Below are 23612 nucleotides of genomic sequence, written 5' to 3' on the forward strand. Positions count from 1 at the left end.
TAATCCATGCGGAGTCCTCATGCCTCGTCTATATAGTCTTTCGTGGCTCTCAACATAGAATCCAGCACCCGCTCTTTTTACTCATTCTCTACCTGCTCTTTACTCGTTCTCTATCATTCGAAGTTCGAACCGTCTCGTTGACTCAAGTCTCAAGTCACAGTGGCTGCTATCATGATCGGCAAGAAGAAGACTTGTAGTACCAGTCGGGGCTGGTGGTGGGCAGAGTTTACGGAACACCCTGGCTACGAGAGCTCCGAACTGGCATCAATGGTCCAGCAGAAGGCCAAAGTAATCTGCACTAGATTACTTGAACATCACATTGCAGCAGAACAAGTGTGTGATGAGCGCAGGGTACAGCTGGGATTGCGGGATCATGCACGAGATGAGTGTGCAATCACAGGAACAGGTAAAACTGTCTCAAATACTATCTATCTATTGCTAACACTTACTATTGTAGTATGGGCTACCGAGCAGCAGGATCTGCAACAGATCTGGCTTGTTGCCTGTCCTAGAACACTCATGACCCATATTCGAGACTGCGACCTGCATGTGGAGAGCGTTCGGTCGCGGGCACGAGGTGAACTTATGACACATGGCTCACCCAACAAATACACTTGCTTCAATCAACTGATGCAGCCGGTGGCAGAACTGTCTGTGCCTCAGTTGTATGATTCCCCTCAGATCACAGCTTCAATACCACCCCATGTTCCCTCTTCCGCATCTGCATCACCGGCGCTTGGTCTCTATATTCCAGGTTCTTCAGCATCTGCCAGTGGCTCCTTAGGGTTGTTATCTTTACCAAGTCCACTAGCATTTGACTCTCGCACACCCAGTCCTGCAATGTCTGATATCTCCCTCCTTCCGGTTCAAGTTCCCTCAAAACGCCAATGCATGAGCCATGCAGGGGCATACCGTTCTGTTTCACAGCCTGGGGCTCTTTCCTTGTCGCCTCACATTGGAGCTCACTGGACTGATGCTGACCAAGCGGATTTGGAAGCAGGGTTAGCTCAGGTGACTGCGAGCGCGGGATTACCACTCCAATGGGTTGAAAACCCAGAGTGGTTGAAGCTCTGTGTTATGACCAACGTCCCTTAACCTAACTAGTAGGTGTCTGGAGATCGGATCACACCACAGGACTCGTCTGAGAGAGGATAAAGCAAGGATAAGATTGAGAGGGAACGTCTAGGTCTACGATGACGTAAGAACGAAGAGGTTAAGTCTAAGGAGTACTACTGACTACGACCTAAACTATATACTACTCTCTAGGCGGAGATATCTGAGTATGAAAGGTTGTGATATATCTATATACGGTCATAACATTGCACCTAGGGTATAGGGCGTCTTATCAACCAATCAACTACAAGAAAGGAGAAAGGGTTCATAGGGTCAAGGGTATCGGTGATTAAGCAGGGTTCTCAGGGACTGCTTCTATTCAGGGTGGACGGAGATTAAGAAGAGTGAGAGAGTTCTGTGACAAGAAGTCTCAAGCGGTAATTAAGGATCTCGATAAGAGATGGGATCTGGAGATGTATCGGGTACGATCGGATCTAAGGGTTCTCCAGGGTCTTCGGTAATGAGCATGCTTCTCTATGAGTGGCGCTTCTGTGATAGGGGTTCAGGGTTTAGCTGTGACTGTGCAACAGGTTCTAATGTAAGGGGTTCGGTGAATGACAGAGGTAACTCTTAACATGTCATATGTGGGAAGTGAAGGTCTGCGATGTGAAGGGATGATGACTCTTCGAGAGATAGCTCGTAAAGGACTCTCGGTTATGGTTCGATCATAGAGGCATGTAGATGCTTATGATGTAACCCGTTGCCTAATCGTAGGACTTCTAAGGATGTGATGAGTTCGTATGTCTAGGGTTATGGATATAGATGGATGACGTTGATGTAGTATAGATGTGATGTAAAGATAGTGATTGTTAATCGGTTATCCATCTTATCTTATCAGGGATCTATCTAATCTAATCTTATCGGATAAGGTGACTTAGGGTTTGATAATCGAAATTTAGATGCATTTGGTAACATTCATGACACTCTGTGATAGGTTTATTCCTCGAGCAAAGGTTCCATCAGTGAAGGTCCTTACGAAGCGTGTTATGCCACAAGTCCTTCATGGCATCAAGGTCACCGCAATAGAGGAATCTCGTGGCGCAGTAGGAACCCTTCAGTGTGATGGCTGGACTGGTGAAAACAACCATCACTTAATCGGTTTTATGATGACGGTGAAACGAAAGGTAAGTATCATGCTGTTGTTTCACAATGTTTCCTGAAATTGTTTCGCCTTGCTACTAGCTGCATGCTGTGCGTGTTCATGACGCATCTGGTGACTCACATAATGCCGAAGAACTCCTCAAGCAGATCATCAAATCAATACACCGAGTCGAGAGCGAGTGGGGGGTAATCATTATTGCATGCACTACTGATGCGTCTGGAGAGTCTCGTAAGGCTCGGCGACTCCTTCGTGCGCAATTTCCACACTTTGTAACACCAGATTGTTTAGCTCATCAGGTGAGTTATTGATGTGGGAATCACATGCGAGTTACCTTTACCTTTTTTTTCAGTTTAACCTTATCGTTGGCGATCTTTTCAAGGCGAAAGACGACTATGGGCAATATGGTGATCTCGCACAGGAGTTAATCACGTGGCTCCGCAGTAAAACCCACGTTCTGGCTCTCCTCCACGAATTGCAGATGACGACTATTGGAAAGACCTTATCCATCATTCGCACGGTGCTCACTCGATGGCTATCACATTATTTAGCATACTGACGACTCTTGGATGTTTGGCCAACACTAGAGTTGTTGATAACGAAGCACGAGGCAGAATTACAATCTACTGGGGATTCCCGGTCACGAGCAAAAACCTCAGCCGCAATTGCGACCATCAAAAATGCAATGTTTTGGCACGCAATGGCTCGGTATGGATTTTTTTCATTTTGTAGTGTAATTTTAGCTGATGCTGAACCTTAGATGGAAAAACCTTTTGGAGCCAATCACATTGATGACAAACATTCACCAAGCTGCACACGCAAAACCTGAGTATATTCCAATCTCATTTGGGTTTCTATACCACCGTTACTCAAAAATTGGTGACAACACTGACCTTGTGGCTCAAAATGCAGTCCTTGAGAGTGCTGAGCGTCACTGGGCTCAAGTTGATCAAGAAGTCTTCATTGCTTCGGTTATTGTTGACCTGCTCTACAAAGACAAACCATTCAGCAACATTCCTCTGACAACCCGTGCGGGGCTAATGTCTCTCTTCAGTCGCCTCTGGAAACACTTTTATGGTGGAATGGCGCCACTTGAACTTTTTACGGATCTCAATAACTATCTGAAAAGTTCGCCTGAATTCCAGCCACTCGATATATACACACAAATCTTACTATCTCGTGCAAAGCAACAGGTAATACTACTACTCGAGCCCGTAATTCTGTGTCTAACATATCTCCACTTAACAGGGCACATCAGTTGATCCTCTTGATATTTGGGATGGATTTTCACACAGCAGCTCTGAAATCAGACCCCTCCAGAAAATCGCCCAGCGAATTCTCTCCATCTGTCCAAATTCGGCTTCATGCGAGCATCTTTTCAGTATTTTTGGTGCAATCCTCACAAAGTGGCGGAATTGGCTCTCTACTCAGAATCTCATGCTGCTTGCGGAGTTGAAGATGTACCTCCATGAGGAACATGTTCATGCAGGATCTGTCAGGAAGCGCCTGAAACGGTGTTTCTGTGAGAGCACGACAGGTGACTTGGTCAATGATCAGTCAGCAGAATCTTCCCACGTCACAGCCTTCACTGCAACTGCAGAGGATGGTATAGATGCCCTCAATGATCCCCAACAGACATGCAGTGGAGTTCACGAGCACAGAGGACTGCGACAAATTGCTGCGCACCTCATTCGAGTTGTTGAAGATGAGGAGGCATTCACGACATCCGAGATGATGGAGGCCGCTGCTAATCCTTCTGATTTTCAGCGCATTCCTATCAAAGATCTCTTCAATTTCTCTCGCGCTCAAGAATGGCTAGGGTCATTCTACCAAACAGCCGTCCGAGGCTTGGATGCCGAGATCGAGCTATACGAACTATTAGATTTGGACGCCGAGGGTATTGATGACCCAGAATTCCCGCAGGCGGATGAGATTTTGGACAATTAGAACTCGTATGACAAATTCGTGCTTACTAGGCAGGCCATAGCCAATCAGATTTGATTATATAATGCTTTCCCTCGGACTCCTGGTACTAGTACTATTCACATTCACCTGTGGACATGGAGACGTTCATTGGCGAACGTTCACTGACTCTGGCGAACGTTCGGCGACCGGCAGAACACTGCATGACACTCAGTCGCTTCGTTAACGTTGAGGCTACATATGTAGCATACATAACGTCCGGACTCCTAGGCTGGTTGTTGAAGTCCGAGCGATCCGTTGAGGAAGAGGCCGAAGGATCCGAGATAAGGTCCGAGCGCAATCTAGAGAGTGGCGGGCGAGCGACGCATTGACGTCGGCTCGCACCTGACCATATTGATCAAAGGACATGATCTATATAAATTTTCGTTTCTATCCTACCTAGCTTAAATAGCAGTTAGATTCGTACGAATATCTCAGTTCTGTCTAGAGACTGAGATTATTCATTCTTACTAGCTCGTTCGGTCCCGCTCTCGCCTAGATTCACTTTACTGGTAACCTCTTAGACGAATTAGATAAGTAGATAAGATAATTTCGTGCAGCCCTCCACCAGCATTGGGCTGGCGCACTGGGAGAGCTACCATGCTCGTCAACTGGGGCTGCCGAGCTTTCAGCTGCCTTGTCGAACCAGTCATTTCGATGTTATGAGTTACATGCGTTGCAATACTATCCTATCGGTAATCGGCACCCAACATGCAGAAGTCGGCAGCTCACATTTTGGCGGGAAAACGAATCGAATGCTGTAGACCGTGCACGTCCTAAGTATACTTGGAAGAAACGGCTATATTTTCATTCAATATTCCATCTATGATGTCTGTCTAGCTAAGGGAGACACACAACGCAAATATTATCCTACCCCTGACTCCATCACCCAAGGGTCAAGCCACCCTCGACCATGTCCATTATCGCCACCATCATCCTCCCACTCTGTAGTTCCTTCTCCCTCCTATAACAGTTGAACAGCGTACCACTGCCCTCCACTTTTATTGCAGCCTACAAACCCGGTGCTGTTGACTGGACTGCCGCCTTACTTATTGTGTGTACTCGCGGACAATGCTTCTCTTGTACCCTTCCGGCTTCCTCCTTCCTCCTTCCTGCTGCCCACCCCCAATTTCCTATCTCACTCATTAGCAAATCGATGAGTTCTTGCTAGCGATTATGTAGATTGCGGTGGTTTTACACGATCATATATTGCTTTGTATTCCAATGTGACGAAATGCGAAACTATATATGACTTTATATCGTGATATATGACAATATCTGCGGCTCACCGGTTCTCTAATGTCGCTATTACACAACGTAGCTGACAAGGTTTGTCGAAATTCGAGGTCTTTTCATTACATTCTTACATTACACTTACTAAGCTGCTGATACGCAGTTTGCGCCGTGGCTTGGGCCGCTTGGCCACAGCCGAAGTTGAACGTTGCAACAGTGGTGGAGTGAGAACAGAGCACCACACACTCCTCTGGAAGTCATAAGTAACTCCTCGTCAGTCACGGTCGAATCGTGGCCCTCCGAAATTCGACACACCAGCTATCATTTGAAACATTCAAGGGATATAGGCCCACGAATGTTCGAACCGTCGCAAGCGAGTCCAACTCGCCTCGAACACTAGTGCAGGCTAGCACTACTCGCTTCAGTCCATACGGCATCCACTGGTTTTTTTTTTTGAATCTAATTTATGTCCATTGGGGTAATATACCCTATGTCGGACACACTAGCTAGTCTAAGGGGCCCCTGCCCCTACGATATCTCAAGACTCGCGAATGCCCCTACGTGGGTGTTACCCCCGCAGGTCCGCCGGCCGTTTTAGACGCGCAGTCTTTCGAAGACTGTTCTCTCTGGTACGAAGTTATGTAGGTGTCTGTCGTAAGTGGTAGTCTGAAGCGCGTACTCGACCGCCGAGGCAGTCAGTACCATCCACTGGTTATTGTCTGACATGACGGTAAGTATATAATCTGCATTTGTGGACCGGGGTTCTCGATTCCGGTCAAGGGGTCACGTTTTCGCTGATTCCTCTTTCAAATTCGCGTCGCTTTGGCCTCCAGCTCCAGCATGGTTAACACCACGACTACAGCGGGCCTCATCAGTGTCGTTCTTCTGGTTCGCCAAGGCGATATAACAGAATACTACCAAAACCTCAATACGTTCAACGCTACTCAAGCATACATAACTCCCCTTGAATCGGTGATTGTTTTGCTACACGGCATAATGTCGAATCATTGCTCATTGTGTGTTTACTATTTAGCAACGAGAATTCGAACTCGGGCGCTTCCTTCGTAATATATACCTCAACCCCGGTTCGCCATCTTTCATCTAGATCATCAGCACTGACTTGGTGAATATCGATCAGCTGGCAGTTCGTGCAGATGCTGGTGGAGCAGATGTTGTCTTTGGCTCCGCGTATGCTCTGCTTCAGGGTCTATATCCGTCCACAAAGAAGTCAGAAATGACCTTGGGGAATGGGCAAACGGTTCTCTCTCCTCTTGGAGGATACCAATATATTCCAGACGAGTTGTCAATGCTGCTCCTTCATTCTCTGACTAGTTTACTGTAGTGCAATCTTTGGAGTTTTGGCAAGCTCCTTCTCTTACGAGCTGGATGGATTGCGAAGTATGAAAATGTGGTTTCTTCTGTGGTCGCTTCATAACGCCCGGGGACAGTATTTCCAACTCGAGTTTACAGTGCATCTGCATTCAAAAACATGACCATCGCAGTCGAGCCCTTCCTTACTGCCCCAAAACCTTACTTGGGGAGCGTCAGTGACGACTTGACGAACATAGTATGTTATTCTATCGTGTTTTTGTATAAAAATTGACATGATTATGCAGTGGAATACAAGGGTTGATTTGAATGATTTGACACTGAGTTCAAATCGTTTCGCAGATATATGACCATGTGAACGTCCAGTATGCCCATAACAAGGCCTGTTATAAAACCCTGCCTGCGACTTTCCTGGAACAGGCTCGCCATTATGCTAATTGCGTCCAAAACAATGTCTTCACCGATTCTTATGGCATCGGCACAAGTTGGTTTATATATCTTCAATAGGAAAATGCAGTTCACTAACATTGTACAGTTGCCATTCGCACTCTTTTCCCGGAGATCTTCTGGGCCTTGGGTAACATGACCCAACCTTCTAACAAAGTCAAGATTTCTATTCAGGATGTCGACTACCAGCCATTCATCAGTTTGTTCAACGTGACAAACGCTATCATGACTGTTCCTGACATTGCTGGTATCGGTCAGTATCAATAGTGTATAAAGCTCAGCACCGCAGACTGATGCCAGTTCACAGTCGACTATGCTTCTGTCGTTGCCTTCGAGCTGTCGCAGAATTCACAGGGTTAACGTGAGGTCAGCTTGAAGTTCAAAAACGGCACTCAAGACAGCGAGTTCCGTCAGCTCAAAATGTTTGGCAACACGAGCATCGCCCTCAACAGTTCCATTCACCATCTTGCTGTGAGTCGCTCATTGTAGCACCTACGTTGTGATTTTTCCCTCATAGCTTCATTTAGTGGACCGCAATCAATTCAACTATCAACTGGTGCTTTGCGTGCAATCAGACTGTTCTGCGCGGATGCTCTGACTTTGACTATGGCAACGATCCCTTCTTGCACCCTGGCACCTAGATGTCGTAAAATTATCTGGTGTCTTTTAGTTTGCTGTGATTTAATTGAATCATTTTCGTGATTCAGTTGCTTCTGTTGAGGGTATCTCTTAAAGAACTTGTCGTTGAACAGTGAACACCATCGCCGAGTGGTATATGGATGGTACTCCATCGTGAGTACCGGTGCGCCAAAGTTTATCCTTTTCATAAACAGAGCTCTATTGTTTAGCAATGCTAATGACTGCCCATGAAATCTCAAAATCAAAGGATAGTATCATCAATTAACGAAAGCTACTCTTGCAAGTCAAAATGTCAACGAGAGGTATTGTTCGAGCTAAAATAACGATAACAATAAACGAAGGACTGCTCATGCAAGGTGATATGTCCGGGCAATGTAATGTTAGAACCAACTCTAAACAATCAATGACCATTAGGATACTAGACTCTATAGGAGCGCAGGGATCGGCGAAATAGCTGGTAGAGGAACGCTGATGGGGCTCTCCGGGGAGAATGGTTTAGATGGCACAAGGTTGCCCGAGCCATAACAGGCTTTGGCAGGCGGCGCCTTGAAAGGGTGGCACTCCGTGTTGAAGACCCCTAGTAAAAGACGTCAGTTACTTAGGCTAGCGAGTTATGGAAGAAAAGCTTACAGTCATCAAGCGAGATGTGATCGGGGTCGTCAAATGTCAAGTAGCTATGCATTTTTATCAGAGGTCCAAGACTCTCACATGCAGCGATGCGATACTCACAGGTACTTGAGGACCTCGGCGAACCAGAAACTTTCCATGTCATCGATTTTGGTGGAATCCACGTTGTTAACGTCCCAGATACCTGTGTAAGCAACAGTTGTAGACAGGTACTTCTTGAAGTTGCTAGTGGCACTAGCAGCATTGTCGAGGTACTTGGTATCACCAGTCACACGCCAAGCATAGAAGTTCGACTCAAGGACTTCAGGACGAAGATAGTAATCGGCACTGGTGATATAAAAGCCATGCTTGTCGTAGAAATCGAGTTGATCTTGGTTAGGAGCACTGTTACCGGTGTAGTTGCCGTCGCTGGACTTGTATGCGAAAACTTCAGGGCCAATACCAGTACTGGAAACAAGGAATCAGCGAAGTAATGGATGGCGCGGTGGGAGGGGGCGTACGCAGTGCTCGCATATGTGTTCCAGCATGCATCGGTGAGCTGAAGACCAAGATTAACCAATGTGTCATTGTTGGTGAGTTTGCCGCCTGGGATTGACATCAAGCTCAAGTCTACAGGGGAAAGAGATGGAAATAAGTACCAAGAATCCAGTTGCCTCCGTAGAAGCAAGCTAAGTGAGACCCCACATGACGAATGTTCTTGTTATCGTCATAATCAGCAAGGTACAGCCAGTCATCGACAGTTGAAGTCTAACGCGAAGCATGAAAATGTGAGGCCACTGAGATGAAGACGTCTACATACTCTTAGGAGCGTCTTCATGGAGGTATCAACGGCGGTCAACCACGCATCGGCATACGAGTTGTCGTCGGTATTTGTAAGGCGGGCATATTTTATCAGATATTCGAAGTAAGAGTCAGAACCTCCGCCCCAAGTCTACAAAGGAGGATTAGAATATCCATATACGTAGCTCCTGACAAACAACCGCACTTACCACATACCCACCGATAGAATCACCAGTCTTTGGATTGATGCCTTGAGCAGGCATACCGGGGAGAGGGGCCGGCTGAAAGCATAAGGTGAGAACCAACATCAAAGTTGGAATCCTGCTTACCATTTGAATCATAAATTGAACAGATTTCTCAGCCAATTCCCGGTACGTGGAATTTCCGGTATGCTTACTTCACGTCCAGTTCATTGAAAGGGCTGGACAAGCGAACGATCCACATACCTGAGACGATTCCACTCCAGGGTAAGCTATGGGACAAATGTGAAATTGGCTCTGCGGTTATATAGTATAGACTCACTGTACCAGCCTCGGCGATGTTTGACTACAATTGAAGATGAGTAACATCGAAACTTAGACGTTGGTGAACTGCTTACAGTGTCGAGGGTGGGTTGGTGGTCCGTAAAGTCTATATAACCATACGGAATAGATTGGTTCTATAAAAGGGTTAGATACCATTACACGCATGCAACTCTATAACGCACTGCCGCAACCCATGCATAGGCCATTTGATCGGCGAGGTCCTGGGCCTTTTCAACCAGAACCGGATACTTCTCCCCGCTGAGCTCATACGCACTTAGGAAGCCTCCAACATAACGAATAGTAGTTTCAAACAGACTGCACTTAATCAGCGAGATAACTTAAAACTGAAAATAGGGTATCAGGGTCACCTGACGGTGTCAGAAGTTTGCGAAACGGTAAAGTTGGTGTTAGCAGTGTGCTCGACAGCTTTTTCAAACCAGTCCTGGTCACATTGTAAAGGTGAGTCAGTGTTAGTTCACGTCTTGCATGAGGAAACATACTGTCAACCCCATAATCCACTGCACCATGTGTACAAGTCAGTTGGGCTCTGGATGAGGTTCGTTACTCACCATAGTGCCCATAGCGTCGGCAATAGAAGCGCCCCATCCGTTCCGTCCATCAAAGTACTTTTTTGAAATGGGCAACAGATCATCATGCCCCCAGGCATACGTCCTGCACGCAAAATGGTAAGTGGAGGTCAAAAGAAAGACACTGAGACGTACTGGTAAGCCTCGTAGCTCGTGACAAAAAGATCCTTGACTGCTTCCTGGTGGGCGGCGGCACTGGCGGGAAGTTGCAAGCCTGATTTCTGAACTTGCTCGGCCGTGACGACAGATGCAGCGAGAGCCGCTAGGAACCAGCGTCTGAAAGACGCCATCAATGGGCAGGAAGTTGGATGGGGAAGAACGAACTAGATATGGTAGAACCAACATGAATTTATAGCCTATAAATTTATAGGCTTGGTGCCGTACGTTGCTTTCATCACCGTGGTTCGCGAGTGGCAATATAGTAGGAGCGCGAGCTTCGCGAATTCTCGCCGACTCATCCCTGGACTTCATCACCAGGCGTCAACCCAAACGTATCGGGGATCCCATGTGGAATCCATCCCCGGTATCATGATGTGGTTGGGGGATATCGGCATGACGGATTCTGACAGCAAACCCGTTACGTTACAGTTGCAAGAGAAGCTCCTGCAGATGCCGGCTGGAGTTAATTTTGAAGTACAGTTTATGGTCCAACTTGTGCGACTGTCATAGAGTCGTTTGCACATGAATTTCAGTTGCGAGAGCGCGCAACCGTATGAACGTGGTGCACATCACGGTATGTTTGTCCATGTGGTACTTATGAAAGTCGAAAATACAATGAACGGCGAACGGTTTTGATTGGCTACCTACCGACTACAACAATCATGTAATCGGACTTAGCGCGCTGATACAAGCTGAAGATCCTATACCAGAATTCGAGATGTGTGTTTTCCCCATAGACCGCACACTTTGACACAGTACACCGAGCTCCACCATCCTACCCACGTTCCAGGGACACTTCACAAACCATTCATCATACCCCTCGCTAGCGGCTAAACCCGCCTGGAGGCCAGATCTTGCGAAAGGACCGCTACATGAAATTGGCAGCGGGAAATATGTCGAGCAAACCTTGGACTTAGGCTATACGAGTAGCAATTGGAATCCTTGGATCAATATTTCTGCAGGAAAATGTTGGCAAAATGTTCTAATACTGGTGAATTTTCGTCCAATCATGAGCTCGTACGAAAGCATGACGGCCTTCCACCGGTGGGAGAGTTGGAGTTTCCACTGGGTTGGATGCACCTAGCGACTGCTGCTAGCTGCCGGCCACCTTGAAGTTCAATAACAGAAGCCAATGGTACGTGTGATCATCGATATCATTCTTCAGTAAGCACGAATGGTATTACTGCACGACAGATTCCATTGAAAGCCTGATTTTACACTACCGTACGATCTGGTGCGAAAGGCTCGCAAACTCTTTCAATTCTGGAGCCAGATTCCCGTACCACCCGTACCGACATTGTCGTCATTAGCTGCAGGAACCTCATCAATGAGTTCGACACTACAAAAAGGCGAAAGAAAGACTGACATTTGAACTACAAGGAAACATTTCGCGTCATGCAAGTCTATGGCTTGAATGTGCTACACTCACAACAGCAACAATCTTATCCTGGTCATAGAACTCAATCATGACACGCCCGGATCCCCCTTCTTCATACGGTGCAAAGTGCTGGTACCAGAACTTGTTCGTACCCGCCAACGGTTCTTTGCCCTGGAAGTACATTTTCCCATTCTTCATTATATTTTCTGAAATTTGAAAATTGTGAATTAGCAAATGAAGTCGACAAAGATCTTGCGTACCATGCAGATGTACGACGCCTGATCGAAATGCCATATCCCCAGCATCCAGTACAAGGCCGCTTTCAGTGACAAGGACAGATGCATCAAGATTTGGAACACCATCAGGCCTGTGAAGGAGTGAATCATGTGCAAAAACACCAGGGCTGTTCTGTGCAGCCCCGTGTTCTTGGTTGATGACAGGTGAGAATGCTGACTCTGCAGAGAGGAATCCTAGGCCTAATTTTCAAAGTGATGGCATGTCTGCTAGCGAAAAGGGGTAAAGGTGGAGGGGATATGTGCATGAATGCCCTCGTAAATACGCATGGTGTTACCGAGTTACTACTATTAATTACCGTTCTGCTCTAGCTCGGCCGTGAACCGAAGGGGAGCAGAGGAGGTGCTATCCAGGTCTCAAGCTAGGCCTCAAGAATTAAATAGGTTTAAGTAGGTGGTAACTGTGCGGAAATAGTGCGTCAAGTGATCACGACGAGCCCTTCAATTTGAAGTTGGTGTCCAGCCTACTGGTATATATGGATAGGTCTGCTGGTTACTGGCTATTCAAATGCCAGAACCAATTCCCGTTCTCCATATTGAAAAGAGAGACGTTCAGAACTCCTGTACCATGATCAACCTATCGATAGTTTATGACTTGGTTCAAACTTTCAGCTTTGCTTTGGGACGCCTGGCTATTAGTAACCCAGATCGAAGCGCGAGCAACGGTTCAGGCTGAACTCTCCCCCCATGACAATCCCCCTCTTCGGGATGTGAACAGTCAAAGTGCGCCCCCTGGTTGGTGTTATTTTGTTTGGGTCCAGCTTATATTCTTTTCGCAAAAATGACACACAGGGGCCGCAACGATGGGTTGCACACCAGTATAATTATGAGGAATCTCTTTTCATCTCTCTAGATAGACGTCCTATGCCATATATTTTTACTTGGTGTAGAGATTCACGACGTAACTGTATGCAGTGAAACGGTGAAGCTCCCGATAATGAAATGGTAATACACAGTTGGGGTGAACTATTAGGTATTACAGTATCTAAGAATTAAGTAGGAAGCCCGATCAACCGAACGCACAATAGTAGCCTTATAAAGAGAAAGATAGAACACCGCAATCTAGAGCCTAGACACTCCATCCGCCATCTCTCGCCTCTTCCAGCAGAATGACGCCTTTCGCGTTGAGACCGATACCCTCAGCAGTCGCATCTGTCACAAACCGATCAAATATTTTAGAGGCGCCGACTATACTCCCCTCAGGGATCCAGCTAGCTTGCGCGATCGCATACCTACAGCGGAAAGTATCAGGTCGCGGAGCCAGCACGTTACCAGAAAGAAGAGTACGTACCCCTCCCATTTCACCAAAAACAGGTATCCAGCTGCCCCGATAGTTTTCCGCCCGACTAGGCGCTCGATGATAAACTCTTCTGGTTCAAGCTGGGTATGTGAACAATCTGGACGGGCACATGTTCCATCGCGCTTGCGCATGGTCTGACGTTTTGCACCTAGATAATCAATTGAAGTCAAACATAGCAGGCAGTGGGATATCATGAACACCTACTTAAGACGCTAAAGAGTTCAAGTCCATTCATTGAACGGAGGAGGTATGAATCAACAATAGACACGTACCAGCATGGCGGACAGATGAAGACAGATTCTGGCTCCAAACGAGGATCTCCCTCACCAATACCAACACACCCAAAGTGATACCACAAGTCGCAGCTACACAAACTAAGGATCGACCATAGGGCAAAGCGACAAAAAGACACTGACTTATCACACTGTACAAACTGCCATTGAAACGATCCTTCCTGTTCGGGTCTTGCAGGCCACTGACACATCTGAGCCTCGTCCTGGGTCGCTAGTGACTTGGACTTTCTCTTCTGCGGCCGCCGCGAATTGGGCTTTCCAATTCTCTCAGGCTTCTGGGCTTTCTGGGTGTTGATTTGCTTCGCCTTCCAGCTTAGAGGTCGTACCCGTTTCTCAGGCGCAATTGAATCCATCCCCAGGCTCATTTGCAGGTTTCTCTGCACTTTTCATCTCTGACGTGGTCACGAAGGTCTGCGCTGGCTCGCTGATCGTTCCCGTACCACTGGCACTGGCACTGGCACCGGCATCGTCCACGTCCATCGGTGCCGAAACGCTCTCAACTTGGAGCGTCGTCACATTCTCCGCCGATGCGGAGGAACATGAGGATCGGCGCATTGGATCTCCTACACTTCGGCGTTGGAGACGATGGGCCAGATGGCTGAATGAAGGAGTCGCGTCATCCACGCTGAATGACGTGGCATTCACATCTCCGTGGAGCCTGGTTCTCTTGCCTGGAGACTGCGACTGGATCGCTGACTCCGATGAGTCGAACTTGCGCTTGGAGTCGACCTTGCGCAGATCCTTCCTCGCGAGCACAGAGAGCTCTTCGATGGATGCGCGTGATCCGCCTCTCGGAGATAACGCACTAGACTCATGCGGATCCGTAGATCTCAACATCCTCTTCTTCTTCTGATGCACCAATACCGAGCGTGTCTTGTAGAAACCAAAGTCTTCGTTTGAATCGAGACTGTCTGTTCTGCGCAACTCCACCCCAGTTTTATTTCGCCCTTCCCCGTCTCCAGCTTTGGTTTCCCTTTCCAGTGTCGGTGGAGACTCACCTAGGGAAGACAGTGGGGATAGGGAGTTAAATCGGTATGAAAGAGATGACGGTGAAACTGCGGGGGGTAGGGTAGTGACGGTAAGGGGGGAGTGACCGGGACGCGTGTCTTCAGGTTGGACTGAGAGCGTGGTAAATGTATGAATGTCAGATTCAACGTGTTCCTGGTGATCAGTGGTCACTGCATGTTCTTGCTCCACATGTATCTCTGCAGGATCTGACTCCGCAAGGTCCTCTGTACACGTACTTCTCAGAGCAGAAGTTTCTCCATCAGTGTAGCCGTTCATGAAATCCGCAAGCTCCGCAAACGTCGAGCGATAAGCAAGAAAGCCGTGCCCATCATCAAGAATCTCCCTTGATTCCTGTGAAGTAGGGCCGTCTCCTTGGTCCTGTATCCCTGGACACGATGCCTCCAATTCGGACTGTAGAGGCAAACACACAGAAACATCCTCCGGGGAGACCGGCGGGGGCGGGGACCCACTCTCACTCTCGGTAGAGGGAGATATTGCTGCGAGTGCTGTAGCAACGGCCTCTTCATCTCGAAACAGAGAATCTGCGGGCGATGGTTCACGGGAATCCCCAGCATGGAGAGGCTCGCACTGGTCCAAGTGGTCGGCATTAATGTATGGCAGATTTGAGGGAGTTGGCTGGCGTGGCTCAGACAGAATAGGTTCGGGCTCAGGCCTGCACGCTGTCTTCTGGGTTTGAAAGGTGTTCTTGATGATGCTCTTGTGAGCAGCCGTCTCGCGTGTCAGTCTGGCCTTGAGTGTGTCGTTTGGCATGAGTGAAGGATCAGAGCGCTCTTCTGCTGGCTCAACAGATTCTTCGAGCGCCCCATCGAGACCTCCACCCTCAAGCTCTATCTGCAAGCCCCTCTGTCACACGCTTTCCAGATTCTTCGAGCGCCCCATCGAGGCCTCCACCTTCAAGCTCTAACTCTCCAGAATGTTCACCGTCCAGGTTCATGCAGCTTATCAAGTTCTACCTTGCCTGATACCCCAGCATCAGGTGTATGGTCAAGCCGCACGCCCACTTCTGGACTCGATCCACGTGAATCCGCGTTCACATCCCCAGACCCATGGGTCCACGTTGATCCTTCACCACGAGGCTCTCCACCCTCGCGCATCCTAGCCACACCCAAACCAGGCCACAGCGGGAGTTCGCACCCATGTATGAGCCTCCGCAGTGCGTTCAAGTCCTCAGGAGGTGCCCGAGGTTCGAGCGCAGGCAGCGAGAGTTCTGGCTCTACTCCAGGCAAAGATGGCTCTTCAAACGACGGTGGCGGAGAAGAAGACGCGTCCGTATCAAAGGAGATGCGCGATGAATCACCGATCATACTTTCACCGCGCGCCTCAAACGCACGCAGAGAGATCACTCCCGACTCTCCAAGTTGCGCCTCAGGTACAGGCGAAGATGGGTCTTCAAATGACCGCGACGGAGACCCTATGTCGCCGGAAGACGTGTCTGTATCAAAGCACATGTGCGATGAATCATCGATTGTACTCTCAACCTGTGCCTCAAACGCAAGCATCGGGAGTTCTGGCTCTGCCCCTGACCGTTCGGGTCGTGCCTCATGTACAGGCGCAGATGTCTCTGCACCCGCTTCAAACGACGGCGATGGGGGACCCATATCGCCGGAAGACGTGTTCGTATCAAAGCACATTTGCGATGAATCAGCGATCGTACTTCCATCCTGCGCCTCGAACGCAGACAGCGGGACTTCCGGACCCAGTCCCCGATTCTCCAAGTTGCGCATCAAGCACAGACGCAGATGCCTCTGCATCCCGCTTCAAACGACGGTGGCGGGGAACCTACTTCGCCGGAAGATGTGTCCGCATCAAGGCACATGGGCGATGAATCAGCGATCGTACTTTCATCCTGCGCCTCAAACGCAGGCTCTACTCCCGACCCTTCAGGTTGTGCCTCAAGGATATGCGGGGATGCCTCCGCATTCGCTTCAAACGACCGTGACGGGGAACCCATCTCGCCAGAAGACGTGTCCATATCAAAGCACATGCGAGATGAATCATCACTTGTACTTTGAATGTGATCCTGGGTTTCCTCGTCAGGGCTTTGCTCCTGCGAGTCCATACACTTGTCACGATACTCCTCGTGTCCCCCGTGTTCGCGTTGTGTGTCACAATCCACACACGGTCCCTCACAATCCATTCCCCTTATATCCTCGTGGCGCAATACAGCCACGCGTTCCCGTGTGAGTGCGAAGACGGGTGTTGGGGGTGGGCTCGCGAGGTGCATGATATCGGAGTGGGCGGAAGAAGACGAAAGTGACGATGAGGGTGGAGTGGGTGGGATAGGAACGAAGTTAGAGGCAGGGCGTAAGATGGTATGGTTAAACGGGAGTGAGGTTGATGACGTGGAATGTAAGGTCGATGCAGATGGGAGATGTGATGGAGCAGGGTTGTATTCAGAAGACGAGGCATAGTTGGGGGATTTGAATGCAGGTGGCATGGATGCGCGTGCAGGGTTGTGAACCAAACCAGCAGACAAAGGTAAGGTGGGATGAAATGATGAGTGAGATGTGGCGCTGAATGACGTTGTGGATGAGGTTCGATCGGGACCATCCAGACCCAGTCGCGAGCCCGCCCAAGACCAGAGCTTCGACGCGGGCCTAATATTTAACTCATTGCTATCGCTCGCCATACTGAAACTCTCATCGTGAGGAGTGTCAGGGGAGGGAGTTGGGAGCGGTGAGGAACAGAAACGATCTGGTCCATTTGCGGGGACATCGGTGTGTAAGGGAGTCATTAAGCGAGAGGAAACATCGGTTACAGGAGAAGAGGGGGCAGTGTTGAAAACCTCAGGAAGCATGGTATAACCCGGAGTAGTTGAAGACTCTGTGCTCGCAGATAAGCTGGGATCTCGCTGAACACTGCGCATATATTCTTGCGAGTGAGCGAATGCTGTTGGGTGCGTGCGTTAGTGAGTTGGAATTTAGGGACTGGATATATGCGCGCAAACTGATGAAAGGATGAGAGATGGAAGGTTCTGGAGGCTTGTAGGGGTGGGCAAAGAAACAAAACCGAAAAGGGAGAAGAAAGCTTACCCAAAGGACGATGTGAGTTAACAGCTGCGAGTACGTGTGCAGGCGTTCATCAGGTAAGATGACCATTGTAGAGAAGTCGATGACCGGCGTGAACGCCACAGTGAAAGTAAGTGAAATATTTGCACATGACATGATTAGAAACAGCGACAAGGTTGTATTTACAGTCTCAGCATGAGATGAAGAGTAGAAAGGGAGAAACATACGGTTCGCGTTCCAGTCAGCAGGGGCGAGCCCGTCAGGAGAGTACGGCGTAGAAGGAAATAAAGGCCGAAATAGACATGCCGATGAGGACGGTGGCACGATGGCGGGGAGATGGTCATCTGTAGCCGTCGATACGTCAAAGTATTCTAAAGCTAAATGTATCGGCCGTCATCATCAACTGATATCAATAAGCGCACCTTTTTGAACTGGAGATGGCGTGCGTGTGTTAGTGCTTGCATCATAGGCATACCACAGGGTTACCTATTCGGAAAGTAAAGGTGAGAATGAAAAGTGAAACAAGGGTTGGGAAACGCACGGCGAGCGGTATCCAAGGTCGAAACATGTTCGAGCAACTCGCTGATCGTGTCATCCATCGCCGCCAAGCGACGAACTATGCCCCCCTCCGATTTTACTGTATCTAATTCTGAAATTTTGGCCTTCCTGCCGCCGCGGCCTACACTTCCACAAATGACACCTTCCAAAAGTTTGACCTTTGTGACCAACTCATTCAAGTTCTTTGACATCTTTTTCTGCTCGTCATTGGAGGTTTCCACACGCTGGAGCACGGTCTTGACATCTGTACAGAGCTGGGGCAACGAGAATACCAAGGGTGTGGGGTACGTCGGTTGAGATATCAGTGTGGTGGGAGGGGACACACCAGTTGGTGGTGTAGATGTAGATGAGATCGATGGTGATATATTGGGTGGAGGATTTGACAGAGACTGAGAAGGTGGAATTCGAAAGCTGGAATAAGACATCACAAACGACTGAAATGCAATGATATCACTGTCAGATCGATGGTTTCTACGAATTGACTACGTACGTACAATTGCTATAGAAGAAGATTCATCAGAAGTTCTCGAAACACTTTCAACAACTTCCAGATAATTCAATATCACGTGACATCCGAGCTAGCTAGCATCATCGCTCGGCAGGCCATGATTTCAACCTTCCTGCTCCATTATAGAGAATCCAACGAGGAACATCGTCAGTGAAGATGTATTACGAAAATATGACTACTTCTTTACTTATGTCATTATAGAGATCGCTGAGGGTCAGTGTATAGGAAAGAACACCTCGATGAATCGTGCAGTGTACGCGCGAAGGCTGTTGCGAGAATATGCCAGAATTAGTTGTGTCACACGGCCTCCTAGCTAAAGTACAGCTTATCCCAGTGACCCTCAAGAGTACAAATATTCTTCTTCTTCAGCTCTAGGTGCCACTTGTATGTCCAACTTCAACGGTCTCCCTTTACTCAGCGGTGCTTTACCGTCGCCTGCAACCAATCGCACACCTAACGCATGTAGGAAATGTAACAAGGAATTCATCCCTTTCTTTACGCGCGCAACCCGCTGTAATCACTGTGGTCAGTTCAACATCTGCGATCGTTCATTACATTGGCTAATGATTCAAAATCGCCTTCGATCGGCGTGGTAGGCTACTCATACTTGTCCGAGCTGCGCAGACTACCAAGCGCTCATGCCCCGACATGGCACAGCCTCTGGCTATGACCTAGTCCACGTCTGTGCTTTCTGTATCGAACTCCTTAACAGTACGCACCTCACCCTGCCATCAACATTCTCCGATCTGATGTCTTGCATTCAGTAACTGCTTCCAGTAAGTATCAGCTCAAGACTCTGCCGCTCTCCAAGCTCCGCCGCTATGTCGACGCATACAATATCCCCGTCAAAGGCCCTATCGACAAGAATGACCTCGTGGATTCCATCATCGCTGCAAAGGTGCATTCTATCCCACCCTCATATAACCTTATATCGCTGACTTCCTCCAGACACCATCAGGCACCCTTCCCCCGTCGAACGAATCCTACTATCGCACCAATGAAGTCCCTAGGCACCATTCTGCTCGACCCCGTGGATTCTTTAGCACCCGTCCTCCGCCCCCAACTGAGCGACAAACATCCACATCACCACCCGATTTCCCCCGTCCTGACCTTGAACCTCAGCCAGCATCATACACAACGTATACCCCCGAGCCCCCAAGACGGCACCAGACCCCACCTGCGCGGCCCCCGTCTCCTCCGCCTCCACCTCCACCACAGCCGCCACGATTCAGGACAGCCTCGCAGCCACAAACGCCCCCTCGACCAGCACCTCCTTCCACTCCACGCCCATCTCCAGCGTCCAACGCTAGCCCGTCTCATGCGCGTTCATCGACTTCACCTCGCTCGGCACCTCAGCCCTCCACGCCACCAACGCCTCAACCCCCGCCACCACTCTCTGCCTTACTGGCAATGTCCCCATCATCCCTCTCGCGTTTACCTATCCACACGCTGAAACAGATACTGTTCGAAGCACGCGTACGCCTTCCCACTGATATCCTTGAGAAAGGAGAACTCGTGGCGCGCGTCAGTACTTGGCTGGATGAGGAGAGAGCAGCAGCAGAGGAAAGGGATAGGATAGAGAGGGAGGAGAGGGAACAAGAGGAATGGGAACGGCGGGATAGAGAGAGGGCAGCGGAAAGTTCAGCCATGGAGACGGAAGCAGAAGCAGAAGCAGAAGACGCCCATGTGCATGGACCAGAAGACCCTGCCGAGAATGTCGAGATGCATGACGAGTCCCCAGCACCATCATTCACCATCTTCCTCATCACCTCAACCCAGTTCTCCTCCCAGGACGACATACACGGAACGTTCGGGTTTATGTGTGATATGTCAGGATCAGGAGGCAAATATCGCGATCGTGGATTGCGGGTGAGTATCTCTCATTTATTATTACACGCACGGCTTTCGCTAACTCATCCCTACAGACATTTGGCCATGTGCCGTACCTGCTCAGAACTAGTTCTCGCCTCATCTCGCGAGTGTCCGCTCTGTCGTACTCGCATCGTCACAGAGGCACGACTTTTACGGATATTCAAGACATAGGCATAGGGAACGACGAACTTTTTTTGTCATTGTGCATGCACAGAGGCTGCAATTGTAGATCATGCCCAGCCATACCCATGCTGTCCTAGTCTGTATTTCTTTTGCGTGATTAAGGTATAGAGATAAGTTCCGAGTGGGACTTACGCTCGTCTGTAACTAATAATCTAACATCATCAACTCATCTCGTCGCGGTTGTGCTAATTTGCTACCATCTTAAGTTCAAGCCTAGCCTGCCAGTCTGTCATCAATCTGCTCAGTTGGTGAAACCCCTACTGATGTCCCTATCCATCAGTCCGTCATGGTTCTGATAAGCTGATCCAGATTCCACCTGACCACTGCTTGAGGCACCCCCAACCTCCACCGACGCATTGAGGAACGATTTTTATACAGCACCGTCGTGATTGCATCGAGTCGAACAACCTATCGTCGAATGATTGTTTTCTCTCCTGGACTTACGGTCAAATCGCACAACATAGAATGATAAAACGACTGTCACACGATGACACCCCCACCTAGGGATAGATTGACGACATAATGAGGCACTATGTGACATTGCTGGTAGAAGCAGTGTAGCAGTAGAGCCAACGTAGCAGTCATTAACATCTGTGACAGCAGCACAGCAAGTATACTGCTCGAGAGACGACACGCAGACAACAACAGACAGCAACCCGATCGAAGGCCTTGGCGATCTTCAGCAAATGTGTGTCGTACGGTACGTACCTCCAGCGCAAACACGGTGGATGCTGAGCGCTGATACGCGACGATGACCTTTCGCGGTCTCTCACAGAGTGCACTCATACAAAATTGCTGCAGCACAATATATTGTAACAGTTGAATGTTACGTTCGACGAACAGACATAGCTCGCACTTTCAAACTCGTACGCCATACACGCCTAATCTCTGCGACAGTAGTCTTACATCCTTTCGACAGCTGACCGACGAACCACTAAGCAGGCTCCGAGAAGACCCACTTCCCTTCGTCGGATTCTTTCTTGTCGAGTATGACCTGCAAGCGCATAACACATGTCAGAAAAAGTATGGACAACAAAAGCAATGTCATGCGACCTTTCCATTCTGATCCGTCAAGGTGAACGCCTCCGCGTCGATAACGGCTTGGAATCTGAATCGTAGTATCCACGTCAGCAGGTAGGTTCAGATGACGAACAGGGCCCAGGCTGAGACAGACCTGAAGTTCAAGTTATCTAGAGTCGCTTTGACCGTCCAAAGATCGGGTGTAGAAGTGTAGGTGGCAGTCACAATGTGTTTTTTCTGGAAAAAAGGTGAGATTCGAATCAAGTAGAACAGTTCAGCTCGCAGACAGACTCACGTCCCATCCCAAGTATCGACCGAACCTCTCATTCTTGATCGTCGCCTGCGGTTTACCATTGAATTCCACAATCCACTGTCAATATCGCTTGTCAGCACGAGGGTCGGGACATGTCTCCGATGTAATAGCTGCGTACCGTCTGAGCGTGGTCGCCTGGCACGCGCGGAGCCAGCTTAACCTCGTCTCCGTCGGTACACGTCAACACATCACCAGTGACAGCGACATTCGTGAAAACACCCTTGAACGTGATCGGCATGATAGTAGTGTGTTTATTGTTGGGGAGAAGAGGGAATCAGAACTGGGTTGGTCCTCGAACCTGGGATTGTACCATCTTTTATATGCACGTCGTTGCAGGCTCGGCATTCTGTTGCGCCGAGCAGCACACGCACGCATGAATCATGTAAGCGATTCAATTGCAACTGACGAAGTTGGCACACAGCATCATCCTGGCACTTCCGAATTGCAAACATTCCTCGCTTCCGCTCGCGGGGAATGTTTGTCAATGGGGTACGAGAGGAATTGTATGGAGATCCACGATGTCTCGACGGTGACTATACTACTCCTGGCACTTCCATTGCAAAAGGAGTTACAAGCATTCCTCGGTTTCGCTCGCGCGGAATGTTTGTCATTGTGGCACAGATGAATTTTATAGAGACCAGCTGATTTCTTGGCGGCGACCACTGCTGGGGACTAGTACGCCTAGCACTTCCATTGCAATAGAAGTTTGTGACGGGAGTTGGTCTTCACCCTGGCATCCTCGTTGCACCTAGTATTCCAAACTGGTGAGGGATCGAGATCGAAGACCAGATGATCATGGTCGGCCGGAGCATAAAACTTGGTGACGAGGCACACGTTAGCCGTTGTACGGAGGCTGACAGCGACTTGGTTAAGTTGGCCTTTGCATACGGTATAGCTTGCATTCCCATGGAGAAATGATGTATCGCAGTTTTATGTAGGCTTAAAGTCCACGTTGATATACACTGCCAATACCACTGGCAGGTGACTCTGCAGTTCCGGTACTGCTTCCTTTCTCCCTCTGTACTGTGGTGTTCGTCATTACCCATGTTCTCTCCCGTATATTTCTCTTGCGCCTTCGATGGTCTTCTCTTGTCGTCGTATTTTCTTTTCGTGTCACTTTAGTATATGTATGAAATATATTGCATTGTTGTAAACTGTAACTTGAAGCCTGGGTCCTTGGTCAAGAACGCGTGAGTGAGGTTCAGCTACTGTGACACTCAACTCCAGTCACTACTCGAGATATTACATTATTATATTCACACAATATATATCTAACTAGTAAGGGGGTGAGTATGTGTAGCAAAGTGTGAAGAGAGGGAGAGGGAAGGTACATAAGATGGGGAAAAGGTGCTAAAGGC

The 23612-nt window shown here is 48.8% G+C and overlaps 9 protein-coding genes across 9 annotated transcripts; 4 read left to right on the top strand and 5 right to left on the bottom strand.

Moving 5' to 3' along the window:
* Positions 1-168: 168 nt before the first annotated feature.
* Positions 169-1095, top strand: EDB91DRAFT_1286022 (uncharacterized protein; the record flags this gene model as incomplete). Its single annotated transcript, XM_041324799.1, has 2 exons — positions 169-406; positions 458-1095. 2 exons carry the CDS (start codon positions 172-174, stop codon positions 1093-1095), a joined length of 873 nt encoding a protein of 290 aa, XP_041182977.1.
* A 1466-nt stretch (positions 1096-2561) lies between these two features.
* EDB91DRAFT_1035471 (uncharacterized protein) lies at positions 2562-2765 on the top strand (the record flags this gene model as incomplete). Its single annotated transcript, XM_041312796.1, has 1 exon — positions 2562-2765. A coding segment is annotated over one exon (204 nt), but the record flags the coding sequence as incomplete, so codon positions are not given.
* A 3482-nt stretch (positions 2766-6247) lies between these two features.
* On the top strand, positions 6248-7889 carry EDB91DRAFT_1286028 (uncharacterized protein; the record flags this gene model as incomplete). The annotated part of the gene is made up of 9 exons (XM_041324800.1): positions 6248-6379; positions 6441-6492; positions 6553-6665; positions 6750-6805; positions 6878-6974; positions 7079-7220; positions 7272-7436; positions 7581-7654; positions 7711-7889. The coding sequence occupies 9 exons, from the start codon at positions 6248-6250 to the stop codon at positions 7822-7824; spliced, it is 945 nt and encodes a 314-aa protein (XP_041182979.1). The 3' UTR covers positions 7825-7889.
* A 102-nt stretch (positions 7890-7991) lies between these two features.
* EDB91DRAFT_1099088 (glycoside hydrolase family 47 protein) lies at positions 7992-11170 on the bottom strand. Its single transcript, XM_041317120.1, has 17 exons — positions 10725-11170; positions 10476-10663; positions 10323-10425; positions 10254-10271; positions 10122-10195; positions 9936-10068; positions 9828-9887; positions 9752-9775; positions 9676-9701; positions 9559-9625; positions 9439-9510; positions 9249-9380; positions 9088-9196; positions 8950-9034; positions 8552-8896; positions 8453-8496; positions 7992-8399 (listed from the first exon to the last, which is right to left on the bottom strand). The coding sequence occupies exons 1-17, from the start codon at positions 10809-10811 to the stop codon at positions 8248-8250; spliced, it is 1719 nt and encodes a 572-aa protein (XP_041182980.1). The 5' UTR covers positions 10812-11170; the 3' UTR covers positions 7992-8247.
* A 1812-nt stretch (positions 11171-12982) lies between these two features.
* On the bottom strand, positions 12983-14466 carry EDB91DRAFT_1099114 (uncharacterized protein). The gene is made up of 5 exons (XM_041317121.1): positions 14161-14466; positions 13887-14123; positions 13675-13835; positions 13462-13618; positions 12983-13402 (listed from the first exon to the last, which is right to left on the bottom strand). The coding sequence occupies exons 1-5, from the start codon at positions 14316-14318 to the stop codon at positions 13240-13242; spliced, it is 876 nt and encodes a 291-aa protein (XP_041182981.1). The 5' UTR covers positions 14319-14466; the 3' UTR covers positions 12983-13239.
* Positions 14467-16028: 1562 nt separating this feature from the next.
* On the bottom strand, positions 16029-18089 carry EDB91DRAFT_410301 (uncharacterized protein). Its single transcript, XM_041327168.1, has 2 exons — positions 18028-18089; positions 16029-17650 (listed from the first exon to the last, which is right to left on the bottom strand). Exon 2 carries the CDS (start codon positions 17587-17589, stop codon positions 16516-16518), a length of 1074 nt encoding a protein of 357 aa, XP_041182982.1. The 5' UTR covers positions 17590-17650; positions 18028-18089; the 3' UTR covers positions 16029-16515.
* A 1163-nt stretch (positions 18090-19252) lies between these two features.
* EDB91DRAFT_1234089 (uncharacterized protein) lies at positions 19253-20909 on the top strand (the record flags this gene model as incomplete). Its single annotated transcript, XM_041321166.1, has 13 exons — positions 19253-19391; positions 19491-19577; positions 19631-19764; positions 19815-19837; positions 19877-19968; positions 19993-20005; positions 20027-20298; positions 20338-20342; positions 20370-20390; positions 20412-20505; positions 20527-20582; positions 20608-20735; positions 20792-20909. 13 exons carry the CDS (start codon positions 19253-19255, stop codon positions 20907-20909), a joined length of 1182 nt encoding a protein of 393 aa, XP_041182983.1.
* Positions 20910-21057: 148 nt separating this feature from the next.
* Positions 21058-21907, bottom strand: EDB91DRAFT_410542 (uncharacterized protein). The gene is made up of 2 exons (XM_041327170.1): positions 21408-21907; positions 21058-21355 (listed from the first exon to the last, which is right to left on the bottom strand). The coding sequence occupies exons 1-2, from the start codon at positions 21705-21707 to the stop codon at positions 21206-21208; spliced, it is 450 nt and encodes a 149-aa protein (XP_041182984.1). The 5' UTR covers positions 21708-21907; the 3' UTR covers positions 21058-21205.
* On the bottom strand, positions 21856-22492 carry EDB91DRAFT_1077379 (uncharacterized protein; the record flags this gene model as incomplete). The annotated part of the gene is made up of 5 exons (XM_041314928.1): positions 21856-21915; positions 21975-22029; positions 22096-22178; positions 22237-22311; positions 22373-22492. The coding sequence occupies 5 exons, from the start codon at positions 22490-22492 to the stop codon at positions 21856-21858; spliced, it is 393 nt and encodes a 130-aa protein (XP_041182985.1).
* Positions 22493-23612: the final 1120 nt, after the last annotated feature.

The sequence above is a fragment of the Suillus paluster genome, assembly GCF_016628075.1.
Source record: "Suillus paluster strain FC165 chromosome Unknown EDB91scaffold_3, whole genome shotgun sequence".
Lineage (NCBI taxonomy): Eukaryota > Fungi > Basidiomycota > Agaricomycetes > Boletales > Suillaceae > Suillus > Suillus paluster.

What these genes read in the sequence shown, in the direction of transcription:
- EDB91DRAFT_1099114 (XM_041317121.1), bottom strand. Translation starts at nt 14,318, where the DNA reads ATGCGCCGATCCTCATGTTCCTCCGCATCGGCGGAGAATGTGACGACG. An exon ending in CAGTTTGTACAGTGTGATAA is followed by an intron (nt 13,836 to 13,886) that starts GTCAGTGTCTTT and finishes TAGTTTGTGTAG; the next exon opens with CTGCGACTTGTGGTATCACT. An exon ending in TTTTTGGTGAAATGGGAGGG is followed by an intron (nt 13,403 to 13,461) that starts GTACGTACTCTT and finishes TTTCCGCTGTAG; the next exon opens with GTATGCGATCGCGCAAGCTA.
- EDB91DRAFT_410542 (XM_041327170.1), bottom strand. Translation starts at nt 21,707, where the DNA reads ATGAGTGCACTCTGTGAGAGACCGCGAAAGGTCATCGTCGCGTATCAG. An exon ending in CCCTAGGTGGGGGTGTCATC is followed by an intron (nt 21,356 to 21,407) that starts GTGTGACAGTCG and finishes CCGTAAGTCCAG; the next exon opens with GAGAGAAAACAATCATTCGA.
- EDB91DRAFT_410301 (XM_041327168.1), bottom strand. Translation starts at nt 17,589, where the DNA reads ATGCTTCCTGAGGTTTTCAACACTGCCCCCTCTTCTCCTGTAACCGAT.
- EDB91DRAFT_1099088 (XM_041317120.1), bottom strand. Translation starts at nt 10,811, where the DNA reads ATGAAGTCCAGGGATGAGTCGGCGAGAATTCGCGAAGCTCGCGCTCCT. An exon ending in ACCACGGTGATGAAAGCAAC is followed by an intron (nt 10,664 to 10,724) that starts GTACGGCACCAA and finishes TACCATATCTAG; the next exon opens with TTCGTTCTTCCCCATCCAAC. An exon ending in ATTCTATCGGTGGGTATGTG is followed by an intron (nt 9,381 to 9,438) that starts GTAAGTGCGGTT and finishes CCTCCTTTGTAG; the next exon opens with ACTTGGGGCGGAGGTTCTGA.